The 15,462-nt window shown below is 38.8% G+C and overlaps 1 protein-coding gene across 18 annotated transcripts in view; it reads right to left on the bottom strand.

Moving 5' to 3' along the window:
- Positions 1 to 15,462, bottom strand: part of LINGO2 (leucine rich repeat and Ig domain containing 2) — a 537,865-nt gene that overhangs the window by 169,559 nt on the left and 352,844 nt on the right. For all 18 annotated transcript variants that reach the window (XM_080574197.1, XM_080574196.1, XM_080574198.1 and 15 more), the window contains one exon: positions 7,161 to 7,203. Coding sequence is in view for 1 of the 18 variants with exons in the window: in XM_080574198.1 (XP_080430324.1) it covers positions 7,161 to 7,203 (43 nt within the window). In the remaining 17 variants the exon portion in view is untranslated. The remainder of the gene's footprint in view (positions 1 to 7,160; positions 7,204 to 15,462) is intronic.

Here is a 15,462-nt window from a genome sequence, read left to right as displayed (position 1 = left end):
TGGTGCTTCGTTGCTGGCCGTGTTAAACCACAACAATATCTTAACAGAACTTTTCCATCCAATTCAGTGCATGCTGATCAGCCACTGATTGATGTACGGTCAATGATGTATGTACCACGATCAGATACAAAACTGAAATTTAAGGTGACAGAGGAAAGGACACACTAATATACCTCAGAATAAATCTGATATCAAACTATAAACTAAAACAGGCAAGGGTGCTTTTTCTCTAGCAGCCATTCCCATAGTCAAATCTTTAAGCAAGAAAGCTTTTTCTAGAAATGTAGTAACACAGACACATAAAGAAGCCTAAACAAAAAGTAAAGCTTTCATCAGTACCTTCCAGTAAGGCAATGGAAAGCAGTCTTCTTCAATTGTTGTCTTAAAATTTTCAGACTATGTCAGGCTGTGTATAGCCAAAGTTAGATCCTCCAGATATTCCTCCAGATTTGCAAGGTAATTTTAGTTTTACATTGTAAAGAGAGAAATTGGCTAAGACTTGGAAAAGTGACTTGAAGATTTGGATACATCAGGATTTGTATGACCAAACTGAGACACCTTTGATCTTTAATACAATTGAGAAGGATGGAAGGTAATAGGATGAAGAGATAAACTGGCTGGACAAAGGTCAAGAACTCCAGAAACTAGAAGTTATTAATGACATTGGCAGGCGGCATTTCTGAGACAGAATAAAAGAAACTGTGCTGAAGTTGAGGTAGATTTGCTTATTAAGTAGAGAGCTTTTGCCTGAACTTGGAGCAAAAAAAAAAAAAAAGGGAGAAGGAACAGTATCAAGGAAGTATACTTGTCCCTAAACATGAATGATGGCATGATGTCTCTAAATATGAATGTCAGGCAAGTGTCCTGCAAATGTGTCCTGCTAAATACACGTTGTCTGTGCTGACAAAAGAAGATCACTTGTTAGTTCAGGATACCACAGAACAAGATTCCTCCTTCATGATGCTCCAAAATCTCCTTTCATCCTACCTGAGTGTGAAAGTACAGCAAAAGCTGAGTAAAGATAGAGGAGGAGGGTGAAACGTGGGACAGTGCTTTAAAAACAGTCTATGAGCACCCAGAGAAAGAGACAAGGAATATGGAGCAGACTGTGTACAAGGCGATCACTGCAGCAAATGCGTCAACAGAATTTAAGTATGAAAAGTCAAATATGTGGCAACAAATATGAGTTTATGTATTCCTCTATAAATAAATCAGATCCAAAGATGAAAAAATGACGTGAAAGAAAGGTATGTTTGATATCCTTCCCTGTCAATCCTGCCTCAAAGGGGAAGATACACCATGAGAATTGTGTGACAGCAAAATATTACCAAAACAGCAAGAATAAAGAAGGAGAGGCCTGTAGAGAAATCTCAGGTGTTGTGGAAGAATAATGAGCAAAAATGAGAAACAAAGTGACACGAATTAAACAAGATTTATATAAAATCCTTCACATTAAGATTCAGCATAAAGTGGGGGCATGACAAGAAAATTATGTATAGTTCCTGGGATTTCTAAGATAGCTATTGGCCAATCCCAGGGCACAAAATTTGTGCTGGAACCCTAGATGCGGAAAGTAAAGTGATATAACGACTAGTCAAGGATGTGTAGTTTTGCAGAAAAGGAAAGGCTCAACACTGCTCATAACTATTGCTGGCCTGGAATTTTTGTCTCAGCATCCATGCCAAAGCTTTGGACAAAGCTTATAAATGAAATTTAGATTACAGGGAACAGTAAAATCAAATCAGTTAGATTATTTAGGAATTACTTTACCTGTCATCTTTGGAAGAGTTCTTGTAGCAGACTGATTTGTTTCCGCTAACTATCTTTTCCTCACTTTTTGGAAAAAGCTGATTAATTTTTGAGAACCCAGTCTCAAGGGTGGTCCATTGCTGTATGCAGAAATTAAACAATGGTGTCAGATGGCCTCCGTAGATGTACACCTCACTAAAAACAAATATAAAAAGGAAGGGTACAAGAGGTAGAAGCAGGGAGACTGTCTAAGTGTGCAAGAACAGAGTTTGGGGGGGATGTGAAGCCCAAAGGGATGTGAAAGGCAACGAAAAAGGCTTCTTAACGTAGATCAGCAGCAAATTGAAGACTGGGGAAAGTCTGTACCTGTCTCTAAAGGTGGCAGAGGCTCTCGTGACGAAGCCATGGAAAAGGCTGACTCAGTGCCTTCTTCACCTCATTTGTTATAGGACAGATAAGCCTTCAGGAATCCTGAGTCTCTGAGACCAAAGGGAATGTCTGCAGAAAGGAAGACTTACCACTGGTGGAGAAGGATCACATTTGGGAACACTTAAACAAATTAGGCATATACAAGTAAGGATATAAAAGTATTAGTGTCCAATGCAAAGCAACAAAGACAGTGAATGGGCTAGAGGGGCAGACATATGTAGAGCGACTGAGGTCACTTGCTTTGTTCAGTCTTGAGAAGAGGTGGCTGAGTGGGTAGTGGCCTACAACTTCTGCCTGAGGGGGAGTGGAGGAGGAGGCACTGACCTCTTCTCTCTGGTGATTACTGATAGGACCTAAGGGAAGAGCATGAAGTTGCATTAGGGGAGGTTCAGGCTGTATATTAGGAAAAGGTTCTGCACCAAGAGGGTGGTCAGGCACTGGAACAGGCTCCCGAAGGCAGTGGTCATGGCACCAAGCCTGCCGGAGTTCAAGAAGCATTTGGGCAGTGCTCTCAGACATATGGTTTGATTTTTGGGTGGTCCTGTGTGGAGCCAAGATTTGGACTTGATGATTCTTGTGGGTCTCTTCCAACTCAGGATATTCTATGATTCTATTCATGCAGTGGATGAGGATCCATGGGGGATCCATAGGATGCCCCCAGGAGCATTGAGGGAGCTGGCCCATGCAATTGCTAGGCCACACTCAACAATCTTAGAGCAGCCATGGCTACTGGGAGAGGCTCTTGAGGACTGTGAGAAGGTAAAGGTCACCCCTGTCATCAAGATGCGTAAGAAGGACTACCTGGAGAACTACAGGCAAATCAATGAATAGCTCTTGAAGTCCTTTCCAAATCCAAGGACAAGAAGGTGACTGGAAGTGATAATCATAGATTTATGAAAGGGAACTGGCTTAACAATCTGAAAGCATTCTACAATGAAATGATGAGCTCGGTGGATAAAAGAAAAGTGCTGGAGGTTGTTTGCCTCAACCTCAGTAAGGTTTTCATGACTATCTCTCATAACATCCTCACTTACAAACTGATGAAGAACACATTAGATAAGTGCACATTGATAGACTGAAAATCGTCTAAACTGCTAGCCTCAAAGGGTTGTGCTCAGTGGCCCAAAGTCCAGGAGGAGGCAAGTTACTAGTAGTTTAGCCACAGGTGGATACAATATTAGGGTCAATATTGTTTAACCCATTCATGAATGATCTGGGCAATGGCCCAGAATGCACCCTAAGTGATTTGAAGATGATCCAAAACAAGAAGGAGTGGTTAATATATCAGCCATTCAGAGGAGCCTCAGCAGGCTGGAAAATTATGTCTGCAGCAATCTCACAAAGTTCGACAAGAGGAAATACAAAGGCCTGCACCTGGGTAGGAAAAAACTCCCAGCACCAGTACATGGTGTGAGCTGATGGGCTGGAAGCTGATCTGCAGAGAAGGATCTGGGGGATCTGGGGGACAAGCTGGCCTTAAGCCAGCAACGTACCCTTGAAGTAAAGAAAACCAAGGCCTCCTTGGCTGCATTAGGGTGGGTGTTACCAGCAGGTGGAAGGTAACCTCTGCTCAGCCCTGGTGAGACACATTTGGAATCCTGGGAACAGCTCTAGCCTACCCAGTACGAGAGAGAACGGACGTACCAGTGTGAATCCAGCACAGGGCTAGAAAGGTGATGAAAGGAGCTGTACATCTGACCTATGAGGAGAAGCTGAGAGAGCTGGGATTGTTCAGCCTGAAGAGAAGGCCCAGGGAGATCTTATAGATGTATTTAAACATCTGATGGGAGGAAATGAAGAAAATGGAGGTGAACTCTTCTCAGCTGTGTCCAGTGATGAGGAAAGAGGCAACAACCACAAAATGAAATAGGAGAAATTCTGTTTCACATTTTTTACTATGAGGGTAGTTGAACACTGGAGTAGATTGCCTATAGAGTCTCCATACTTGGTGATATTCAAAAACTGTCTCTGCACGTCCCTGAGCAACCAGCTCTCACTGATCCTGGTTTGAGCAAAGGCATTGAACTAGACTATCCCCAGAGGTGCATGCCATCCTCAAACATTTTGTGATTCTGTGAAAACCTATAAAATGTTAAAAAGAATGGAAAAAAAATCAATAGCTTTTGCTTACTTCACATTACCTTGAGACAAATCAGTGTAATCTGTTTTGTAATTGCATATTGTTTTACAGCAGTAGAAGAAAGCTTATTTTGTCTCTGTACTCTGCCAAGACAGTGTTTTTAGTGCAATAATATTAGCTGTGACTTTTGAAGTCACAGACATTCAGCAAAACTGGCATTTAAAAGAAGAATCTGCACAAGAACATGCCACTATATCTAAACCCTCCTGAACCCTATTTAAGTAGACAGGTTTAATATTTAACATCAATTTCATTCTCTACTTGTTCATTTCTACCATCACTGCAGTTCAGTTTTAAAGTTAACTGAGGTAATAACACTGTAGAGACAGTAAAGCTGAAGTCTGGAAGATACTTTTAAAAGCACAGTCCTGCAGAACAAATACCTAAAAGTGTGCTAGGTAATGGAAGCTAGCAAAGTCAAACAAGTAAGGCATGCACAACAAGCCTACACCTTCTGTTGCATTTCCACCATCATGAAAGTAAAATTCATAAATGAATGAGTTACTTTTTGCACTCACTTTGAACAGATATTTGTGGCTGAGGTAGACATGGTACAGAACCCAATTTCCACATATTGAGAGGCTTTATGACATTACTGGTGACAGCAGTTTGCCCTGTCTATGCTCCTCTGTATTTTAGACAGTGTGATGGCCTGAAATCCTGCTCAGGTTTGAGAATTACACTGCTAATTTCAGTTTTAGCCAGTCTCGTTTTGCAACGTGTAACTACACCAACGTCCCAACAAAGAAGATGAGGTATGTGGGGAACTGTTCTTTGGCTGGTTCTAGATAATCTATGGGGAGGTACTTGTTGCTCCTTCTGTTATCTAAAATAATTTTTTCTAGTACTAATAGAGAAGGAAGACAGTGTAAGAGTTTGTTACTGTATTACGTCATATAAATCTATGAGACATTAGCTGACCCAAGGGCTTACCATTTGAATCAAGAGGACAGGGAAAGCATAGGGAAGGAGACAGTGGAGAGAGGAGAACACAGATGCAATGAATATATCTGTTCTGATGACTCATTTAAATGTTGGTGCTGGATTTTCAGTCCTTTCAGAGGACTTGTGACATAGGTGATTATGGAATTAACATCAAAACAAAGAAGAAATTGAAAAGGTGCTAGAACAGTGAGTGAGAAATTGCAAAATAGAAAGCAGTGTGATGCTCATATCTGAATCTCTCCTCATAGGTTTGATTGACTTTCTGAAGCCACAGTGTAGGGCCAAACAAAGTTCAGCATTATGCTGATACATATTTAGTGGTGGTTATAGAATGTGTGTCCTTGTAGATAAATTTCTAACATCAGATGCAAAGGCTACAGGCTGAAGTATCAAGTGCTTCTGCAGCATCATTTGCATTTGCAGTTCTGGTTGTTGGTTCAGAAGACTGATAGCAGCTGACTGTTTTTGTGGCAGAATAGCCCCTGAAAACAACCCATGGCTATTACTTCCCCATGACCTGTTCCTTCCCCATGACCTGTTTGACTTTTGTCCTCTCTGACAAATCCAAAACTACTAGTATAATCAACTGCTAAGAACTGGTCTGAAATCATTGAAATCACAAACCAAATGTTATCAGATGTTAATCTGCAGATGTTAACCATGCCAACTTGTTGGAATGAATTAGCCAGCAATAGAGGGGACAAGAACTTTTCATTTCTGACTGGCACTTCTGCATGGAAAATGGTACTACTAACAGACTTCCTGACTGACTGACATCCCTGACTATTCTTATTGCTTGTTGGTTCACTGCCTGTTGATGGAATGCAATTGGCCAGTTTTGCAATGGCCGGTGTGGTTTGCATCACAGAAGCTGCACATCGCTCTGAAAACGAGCAGCAGCTGAAGCGGGTCATGAACAAAGTTTATTATTGCAACAGCTCTGACACAACCTGGTTCCATCAAGCTACTGCAAAAACAATAGTTCTCAACAAAGACATTTATTAATTCTGCTAATGTTGATGGGTCTATCAGAAGCCACATGGAAACATATGTACAAAAAAGTGGGGATATCTTTGCCAGTGAATGTAGTGTGGGCTGCAGGAAACAGGGACTCCTCAAATGTTCTTTCAGGCCTTGAAGGGTGCAAGACTGTGAACAAACATACCTGTCGGATAACAGGAAAATAAAATAAACCCTGAAGAGTTCAATGAATAGTTCTCTAACTGTATTCATATGGCTTTCTAACCTCTCTAGCCTCCCATTCACAGAGCACAAGAAAACACAAACATGCATGGAGAGCACCAGCAATCCTCAAATCAACTTCTCAAAACAGAATATTTTTGGTTTCAAAAATCACTGCATTTTTATATGCTATTTCCTGCATCTGTAGAATTTCATCTCTTCATTTTTTTTCCTCTCTGGTCTTGGATGTACAGAACCTCCTTTTATATAGAAAGGAAAACTGAAGTTCTAAAATAATGATCCAGTTCCAGGAACTGGAGCTTTGATACACATTCTGTCAAAACTTAAGGTTCAATAAAGAAAAGTTTAACAAAATTATGAAGAGATTGCATTTTTTTTCTTCCCTTTTCAGGCCTCATAAGCTAAGAGTGGAAGTTACAAAACAGAACAAAACATATCACCCCACGAATCAGTTAAACCTCTTCCACTCAGTTAAGAGTGGTGAGATATATGGCCTGCGATCAACTTGCCATGATCAACCAAAAGGACATAATATATGTACCAGCTCTTCCATACAGAGAAAAAAAAAACCACTATAATTTGTAAACATACAATTAAAACCAACTCATTTTTAACCTTGCAATATAACTAGAAACAATAGCACACAACATATTCAGATCAAGGAATTTTATTACTGAAAGTATAAATGACTTACCTTAAGACTTAATGGGTTAAAGTCCAAGAGATGATCACTGCACCTTTGAAAATAAAATTCACCTATTAAAACTTCTACAATTAAGTTAGCTAAGAATAAAAAGTCCTGTTATCTGAAATCTTTTAGTTAGATACACAGGCTGCAGGTTGCAAGGTTCTTCAGTACCAAGCAGCATGCTCCTTTCTGACTTAGAGCTACCTTGAAGAGATGAGTGTAATTTATTCCGTCCCTCAGTTCCTCTTTTGAAGTATCCAAGAAGGAGGTCCACAGTAAGGTACGCTCCTGTCCACCTCAGCCTTCCAACCTGGATTTCATCTCATTTTGTATTACAAAGCCTAGCAAGAAATCTTTCTAAAGCGACTATTTTATGAAGCAGGAATCAAGAATATTTTGTACTCCCTCTGCAGCACTGGTTACTGCGGCAGCAGTAACAGTTAACAAACACTGTTCAAAAATAAATACCAATCTCGCAGATGACAGAAAATAACATACCTAGCACCAACCTCTTACTCAGCTTTTTTGGAATCAAGGGGAACATAACGACTGGATTTCTCCTCGTTTGCCAATGCTCATGTCAGCACATTGAACAAAGCATTGTAGCCAGAGCACTGGGAGCAGCTTATTTTGCAAAGGAACACCTTGATGAGTCTTCTCACATTCTAACTTCTGTAATTTGCACATATGTGAATGGCACCATGATTCTGTCATACTCTATCATGTAAGAATCTCTGGAGAATATCCTTTGCTCCTTTATATCTAGAGTGATTTTAGAAAAGTGATAGCTATTTATAACATCTGAGGATCCTACCCCTTGAGTTCAAGACACCTAACCCCTCTTGCTAAACAGACAATTCTGCTGTATTTTTTGAGAGACCACAAAGAAGCTTTACTTCCCTGCTAGCCTGCCCTTGCCATCCCTGGATCACATGCACATATGCATTTTATACACACATGTCCCTCACCCCCTTCCCCCCCCCCCCCCCCCCCCCATATATGAGCATTGGCATATATATATTTTTTTCAAATAATTACTGAAAATATTTGTTTACTCTCCACACCCTTGAAAATTTCTTAATTCATGAAGCTTTGTACTTGCTATGTCCATGTTTTGCGGAAGTATGGAATTACCTATCATCCCTGAAATATGAGAGAACTGTAGTCCAATTACTATACTGCTACTCTACTACCGAGCTTGCCTTATTATAATACAAATAGTTCAACTATTCAACTCGTCTTAATTTCACAGGATTAACTGCTTTATAGCAAAATGCACAGCTTACGGGGATCATCCAAGATATTGCATTTAGGTTCACCTCATTAAAAGACCTTTGTAGGAACTGTCACAGCGATATAAGAATCAAAGTAATCTCATCTTAACAGTTGTTGCTTTATTGCCCACCACAAAGAAAAGTGTATTTCCCCATCTTCATCAAGCTGACTTCCAATTCCCTTGCGGGGGGCCAAAAAGCAATCCAAAATGCATGCACAGTGAATCTGGTCAGATATAGGACGTTTGCAAATTTGTACAGAGAGTAATTCAAGATCAATCTTCCCTAAAATTCTAGCTCCTACCTTCCACCATTTCCAAGCCTCCTGAAATTTTCAGTTTATTAGATTAGGAACTTACAGAGCTGATCTCGAATAGAATGAATTTCCTAGGTAGCTAACAAGAAAATAAATCATATTATTTGTGTCTCAGAAAAAGGCTTACTAGATATGAATTCTGATTTTCAGTATAGCAAAATGGCATTCTTCTCCTTAAGTATGTACTTTTGTGTACACATCTGCATACTGATATTTATTTAAATTTAAAGACACTGCAACTTCTGACAATTTCAACTGCATCGACCTGCAGCTAAAGAGAAAATTTGGACAACTACTTTTGCAGAAAAAAAAAAAAAAAACCTTTCCAAATTTCATAATGGTGATATTTCAGAAAACAAGCAAACAAACAAAACCAAAACAACAACAAAAAAATGCTGATTTGAATTAATCAGACTAAAATTTTATTGGAATCAAATGCAATAGTGTGAGGGAAGTGCATCTTCCTTCCAAGTGGAACAAAGAGAATAAGAGGAGTGATTTTGGAAAACATACTGGGAGTTGTAGCTCAATGGTAAAAAAAAAAAAAAAGTACCCTCCTTAAAGCAAGGACAACAATGAAAGGTAGAAAGCACTCATAGAATACAAGTTTTTAGCTGTAATTCATATACTATAGAATATATGTTTTCAACTACCATCTCATAAACTGAGTAGATTAGTATGTTATGTCATGCTTCTTCCAGTACTGTGCACATTACAGACTTATTTTGTCTGTATTCCCAAACAGATCTATATCAACTCTTTTGGCTTTTTTTTTTTTTTCAAAATAACTACTCTTAGTTCAAAATACTATCTACAAAATGTTTTTCAAGCCTTCAGAACTAACATTGTAATGGTAGTCTAGATTCTTCAGCTGAGCTAGCACCTAGTGCTAAAAAAATGCCAATTTTATTTGCATCCAATTGAAGTCAATGGATATAATGTTTACCACTGACTTCAGGAGTCCTGGTTGTTTAGCTCCTATTGTTTTATTTTTGACAATAATCGATTTCTCATTTATACGATCACATATTTATATGATCATATGATTTATATGATCAGTCAGTGTTATCAAACATAATAATCACTGATGTGAAATTATCTGACATCCTTCAGTGATGGCTACACTAGATTTCACTAAGGCACATTGCTCACTAAAATTAACATATCATCTGAAATATTTATACGATTCCAAAAGAAACCCAGACCTTCCAAAAACTTGGAATAGAACAACCTCACAACAGACCAACATGCTTCATGACCTAGTCAATTTATTTTGTCTCAAGAATTAATTAGTTACCTTTCTGGCACAATTTATTCAAACACAAAAATTAAAATCCTGATTTGTAAAACCAACAGAGAGATACATATATAAACACCTATACATATCAGGTGGGAGGATTAATTTACTCTGAGGAACTCTGTTCTTACTCTATCACTAGATTTTTGTCTGCCTGTTAATAATGAGCAAATGCTTCTTTGAAGCAGAATAATGTCAATGATGGAGTCGAGACAGCTTATTCTTAGTGGCAGAATGATGAGCACAAAATCAGTTTTGCTGAATCATAAAGCATCCAAATATGACTATTTAGTTGTTTAAAGATTTTACAGACCTCATCTGTCTTAACAAGAGACATCAGAGGAAGACCTGGCTCAGGCTCATGGTTTTTGAAAGTTTCTACCCAAATGATTCAATGGCTTCAAAGAACTGAGATATGGAGAAAAATAAATCCTCTGCCTACACCACTCCCCCCCAAAAAAACAAACAAACAAACAAACAAAAAACAACCACCACACACCCAAAACAAACAAACAAAAACAAATACAAACAAAACAAAAACAATAAAACCCAAGTTATAGTTATACCCATCTAGTGTTCCCATCCTTTACAGAAGACTCATCATATTTTGTGAAAGTACTTTTTTGTTTGTTTGTTTTTTGTTTTTTCCCCCACAAAATTGCCATTTTCCTGACCCTCTGGAAACCTAGAAAATGTAGTTAATTTCAAGTGTATTTACTATTGTAATATTTATACATCCAATAGAAACTTGCAAGTGAGCAGTAAAAAACACAGACTATGTGTGCAGCATTGACTGGATGGTGAATGTGACATTTCATAGAATCATAGGATGCTTTTGGTTGGAAAGGACCTTTAATGATCACGTATCATAGAATCATAGAATGGCTTGGGTTGAAAGGTACCTTAAAGATGATCTAGTTCCAAGCCCCCTGCTGTGAGCAGGGGCACCTCTCACTAGATCAGGTTGCCCGAGGCTTCTCTCATCCAACCTGGTCTTGAACACCTCCAGGGATGGGGCATCCACAACATCTCTGGGCAACCTCTTCCAGTGCCTCTGCACCCTCAGAGTGAAGAATACCTCCTAACCTCTAATCTAAATCTTCCTTCTTTTAGTTTAAAACCATTTCCCCTTTGTTCTTTCATTATCTGCCTGAGTAAATAGTTGTTCTCCATCTTTAATATGTCCTCTTTAAGTACTGAAAGGCCACAATGCTCCCTGGAGCCTTCTCTTATTCAGGCTTAGTATCCCCAGTTCTCTCAGTCTTTCTTCTCAGAAGAGGCATTACAGCCCTCTAATCGTCTTCGTGGCCCTCCTCTAGTCCACCTGCTGCCGTAGACAGGGACATCTTTCACTAGGTCAGGTTGTTCAAAGCCCCGTCCACACTGGAAATGGGCTGATACTACTCCAAGTTACAACATAAAACCATTTTTTCTTTGATGATACAGCTCTTAGTAGTTTGGAGCAAACTACCAAGCAGGTCTCCACTGGGATTTTCTGGGAATATTTCTTAAATGCTTTGAATTGAAATGCCTGGTACGAAAACAAAGTACTATGTACAAAGTCCTATTTTGTATACTAGAAGGATAATATGAGTTTCATTTAACATAATCTATAAATCTTGTTTTCTACTTTGAAAACAATGGAGAATCACCCAGTCAGAAAGAGTTGTCTGAGTGGTTTATAAAAATAAATTTCCTTAACTGTAAACAATTAGCAATGTAATAATGAAGGCACAGTTCTCACAATAACTAAGGGATAATTACTGAGCTTGTTTTGTGACTGATGAAGAAAGATTCTGAAAGGAAATTTAATCACTGATTTCTTATCCTATACTTAGATGCCAAACGAGATCACATAATTACAGCTGAATGAATTTCTGTCCTCAGATTATATATAATCATGTCTAGCATGCTGATTGCAAAAGCAAGAAAAAAACAGAATCTTGGGTGTTTATTTCATGGACTAACAATGGAGATTTTTGGCATGCAAGGGAAGGTACATTCGTACAGCTCTAGGAAGAAGAAAATTATTTAGCACAAACAATTATTCAGCATCCACAGGAAAATTTTGCAGGAAGATAAAGCATGCATTGCCAAAATCTTGTTTGTCAGGAATCAACTTCATCACAGCTACAGAAGGTATGCATTCATAGCAGGATGTGCTAAAGGAAAGAACATAACCAGCAGATCCTCATCCTGCTCACAGCTCATCCCTTTCCTTCTTGTCCTGCTTTAAATAGCATTAGCTCCTTATTTTTCTCTACCCATCACCTTCATTCTTGGTGGCTTAGTCTCATACTTCACTGACTACTATTTTTCACATTTTAAAGATCTTTAAAGTGATACTATCATTATCTGCAGACATCCATTTACTGACATGAGGTTGAGAACAATGCCAGTAACATGTCACTACTGAATAGAACAAGAAAAATTCTGCATTCATTTACTACCTTAAAATATTACATCCTTCTCCAAGAAAATTGACCAGACTAAGTCTCTGGTATGTTACAGATGGATTTGTACTGAGTTAATTAACAGCATTAATATAGAAAAGCCAAGACTTGCATTAATGCAGGCAACTTTGTGTTTAAATCAAGATAATGAACCTTATATAACATGGAAAAAGCACCAATAATATTAGCAAACAATGAAACAAAATGGAGCCCATAAGAACCAGAGTACCCATTATGAAATTCAGTCCTTTATCAAAACATGGTATGTCATTGTGAACAATTATGGGAAAGGAATATGTTAGAAGACAGACTAAAATTTCATTTAATTTCACTGAAAAGGAAACTTTGTCCCCATCAGAGTCACAGAAGAATGAAGTATCGTATACCTTGAAGTCTCTTGTGCTGCCCAGATTCTGCACAGTGCTAGTGTGAATGTTTTAGCAGTCAGCCATCTCCCTTGCACAGATACCAGGGCATTGCAGGAACCTGATAGCAATGGGTTCAAGAAGCATCAGGGGCACAGGACAGGATGAAGGTACTTCTTATAGACTAGGAGCTTCCCCCTGTAGTTCTTCATAACAAGTACACAGGAGCTTGCAACAAAGTCTGAGACTGAAGGGGTATGCATATGAAGGAGCTGCACTGGGTAGAAAATGCTTTTCTACCATTCTGCTCTCAGTACACAGTCAAGATCTCATTGCTAGAATAAAACCTGCATTATGCTGTGCAGTAGAAACTCTGTTTCTGATGGCATCTGCTTTCTTCTATTTTGGCTTTTAAGTAAGATAAAATCCAAGCCAATTTCTGGAGCTTTTTCCTCATGCAGTATTGCAGGCAATACAAGATGATCATGAATGACATCTGCTATCAAGCCTTTCTCATACCACTTCTTGGCTGAAAAACATGCTGAAAATAAGTGTGTGGCCAAAAATGCAATTAACGAAAGGTTATTTGAAGTTGCAAGTTATAACAATTCCCTACTGCACTTTAATTTACACCTTCTGCTAACACCTCTCAGTAGGACAATTTAAATTGTTCAAAAGGAAGCTCGTGTACCTTTCTCACCTACTTTAGTATCACCCCAGAATTCTCGCCATTTGCATTACTTGCACTGGCTAGCCAACAACCAACTCCTGTGTGACTGGAGGTGAAATAAAATCAGCTATAAATGTTGCAAACAAAAAGACACCTATAGTTATTATACTGTTCTCAGAAGGAGACACTCCTCTAACTTACTAATTTTCATCATTTGAGGGTTAAGTTTGTTGTCAGCAAACCTTCCAAGAGCAGTTGTTTCTGGGACAACTTTGCCATTTCTTCTGTGCAAGTACTGTCAGAAACACATCCTGCTTAGTTACACTGTGAAGCAGAGCCTGACAGGCACCAATACATATTTTGAAATTGTAACAACCACTAAATTTGCCCGTGATAAGACTGTACAGTAAGTCTGTATCTCCTCACACAACTGAAAAACAAAACCAAAAATGAACAGACAGAAAAACCCTGATCGATAAGGTGCACCTGCCTTGAGAGTTATTAAAACAGGAGAAAGACAATGCCCTCCAGCAGTCGGTTATGAAAACAACCGTTTCGGTAGTGTTTATCAGCGTGCAGCAGGACTAATGTTCCAATCCTCCTTCCCAAAGTACACAAAAAGCAATTATGCGAACAATAACTCTGCTGTTCTCATGATTTCTGGAAACCTTAGTCACTGAAAACAATTTAGAAAGAGCTAAGTTTCGAATTCTTTTCCCAGCAAAGAGCTCAACTAATGGATGAAAGCATCATCAGCCTTCTACCTGTGTTCCTTCAGGAGTGGTTCAAACAGATATTATTAGCAAAATCATTTGTAAAGACTACTGGGGAATTATGAGCCCATTCAACATCAGTTTCTGTGGTTCCATGGTATGCTTTTCATTCCATTTTAGAATGAAATCTTAAGCTGTTTGAAGATTTATTTATTTATTATTATTATTTTTTCCAGAGCAGCTTTGAGGTCTGTATTGAGTACAGGCTGGAATTTTGCTGTGTGTGTTAATCAGCAGAGTGATGGCTGGTGTGACAGCCTCCGCTCACGTAGTTCAAAGTAGTTTGACTGAGTAGCTTTGCTGACTCATTTAGAACAGTCTCTCCACCTCTGATCTCTCCACATCAACACAGAGGGATATGAATACAGGCTACTCACATCTCAGCAGTTTACTTCTACTCCATTTTGGACCATCTCAATATGCTTGGATTCATCCTAATATAGCTGCTGAAGGAGCAGGAATAATTCATAATAGCTTTTTGCCTAAGAGGGTATAAGTAAGAGTACCTCTACTGAAGGCAATTTAGACTACCTGAAAATATAGCTAAGATTTTTAATGTGAATTACACAGAGAGCCCAGAAGAAAAAGGAATAAGCATTTACTGTCCTGACAACCTGCCAATTTCACATACAATCATAAATGCTATTCCCTGTTATTCATATGTCTTATATCTGCAAATACCCCATTAATTCATGAGAAACACACATACAAGCTTTTTCCTGCAAGGAGAGAGATAATGTGAAGTTATATGATGTTAGGAAAGACTGCAGCAGGCAGACTAACCCAAAATTAGGAACCAAGTTATTTTTACTTACTGTCCTCGTTTAGTGCTTAATGTTACCGTATCCTTGCAGGAAACAAGCCATTTTACAATCAATGTGTTTTACTGAGCACAGAACTGAGACTTACTACATGTGAATCTCAGCTGTTTCTTCTCATGCAACTTGGACCAAAACATGTTTTTCATTCCCTAAATACCAGTCTAATAAAAGGTTACCTTGCTGAGCTCCTGGAGAGCTCCTTTGTGACAGGGCATTATGTTCACACGGGGAGAAGAAATCCCACTTCTATCCCAATGTTCTCTTACTGAGGAAGATTTGGAGCAGGGGCATTTAAAAATGAATGTGGTAGGCAGATACCTTTATAGAAGGATATATTTT

This window comes from Anser brachyrhynchus (assembly GCF_964034855.1).
Source record: "Anser brachyrhynchus genome assembly, chromosome: Z".
NCBI classification, from domain to species: Eukaryota; Metazoa; Chordata; class Aves; order Anseriformes; family Anatidae; genus Anser; species Anser brachyrhynchus.
Note: the sequence above shows the minus strand (reverse complement) of the source record. Positions and strands in the feature narration are given on the sequence as shown.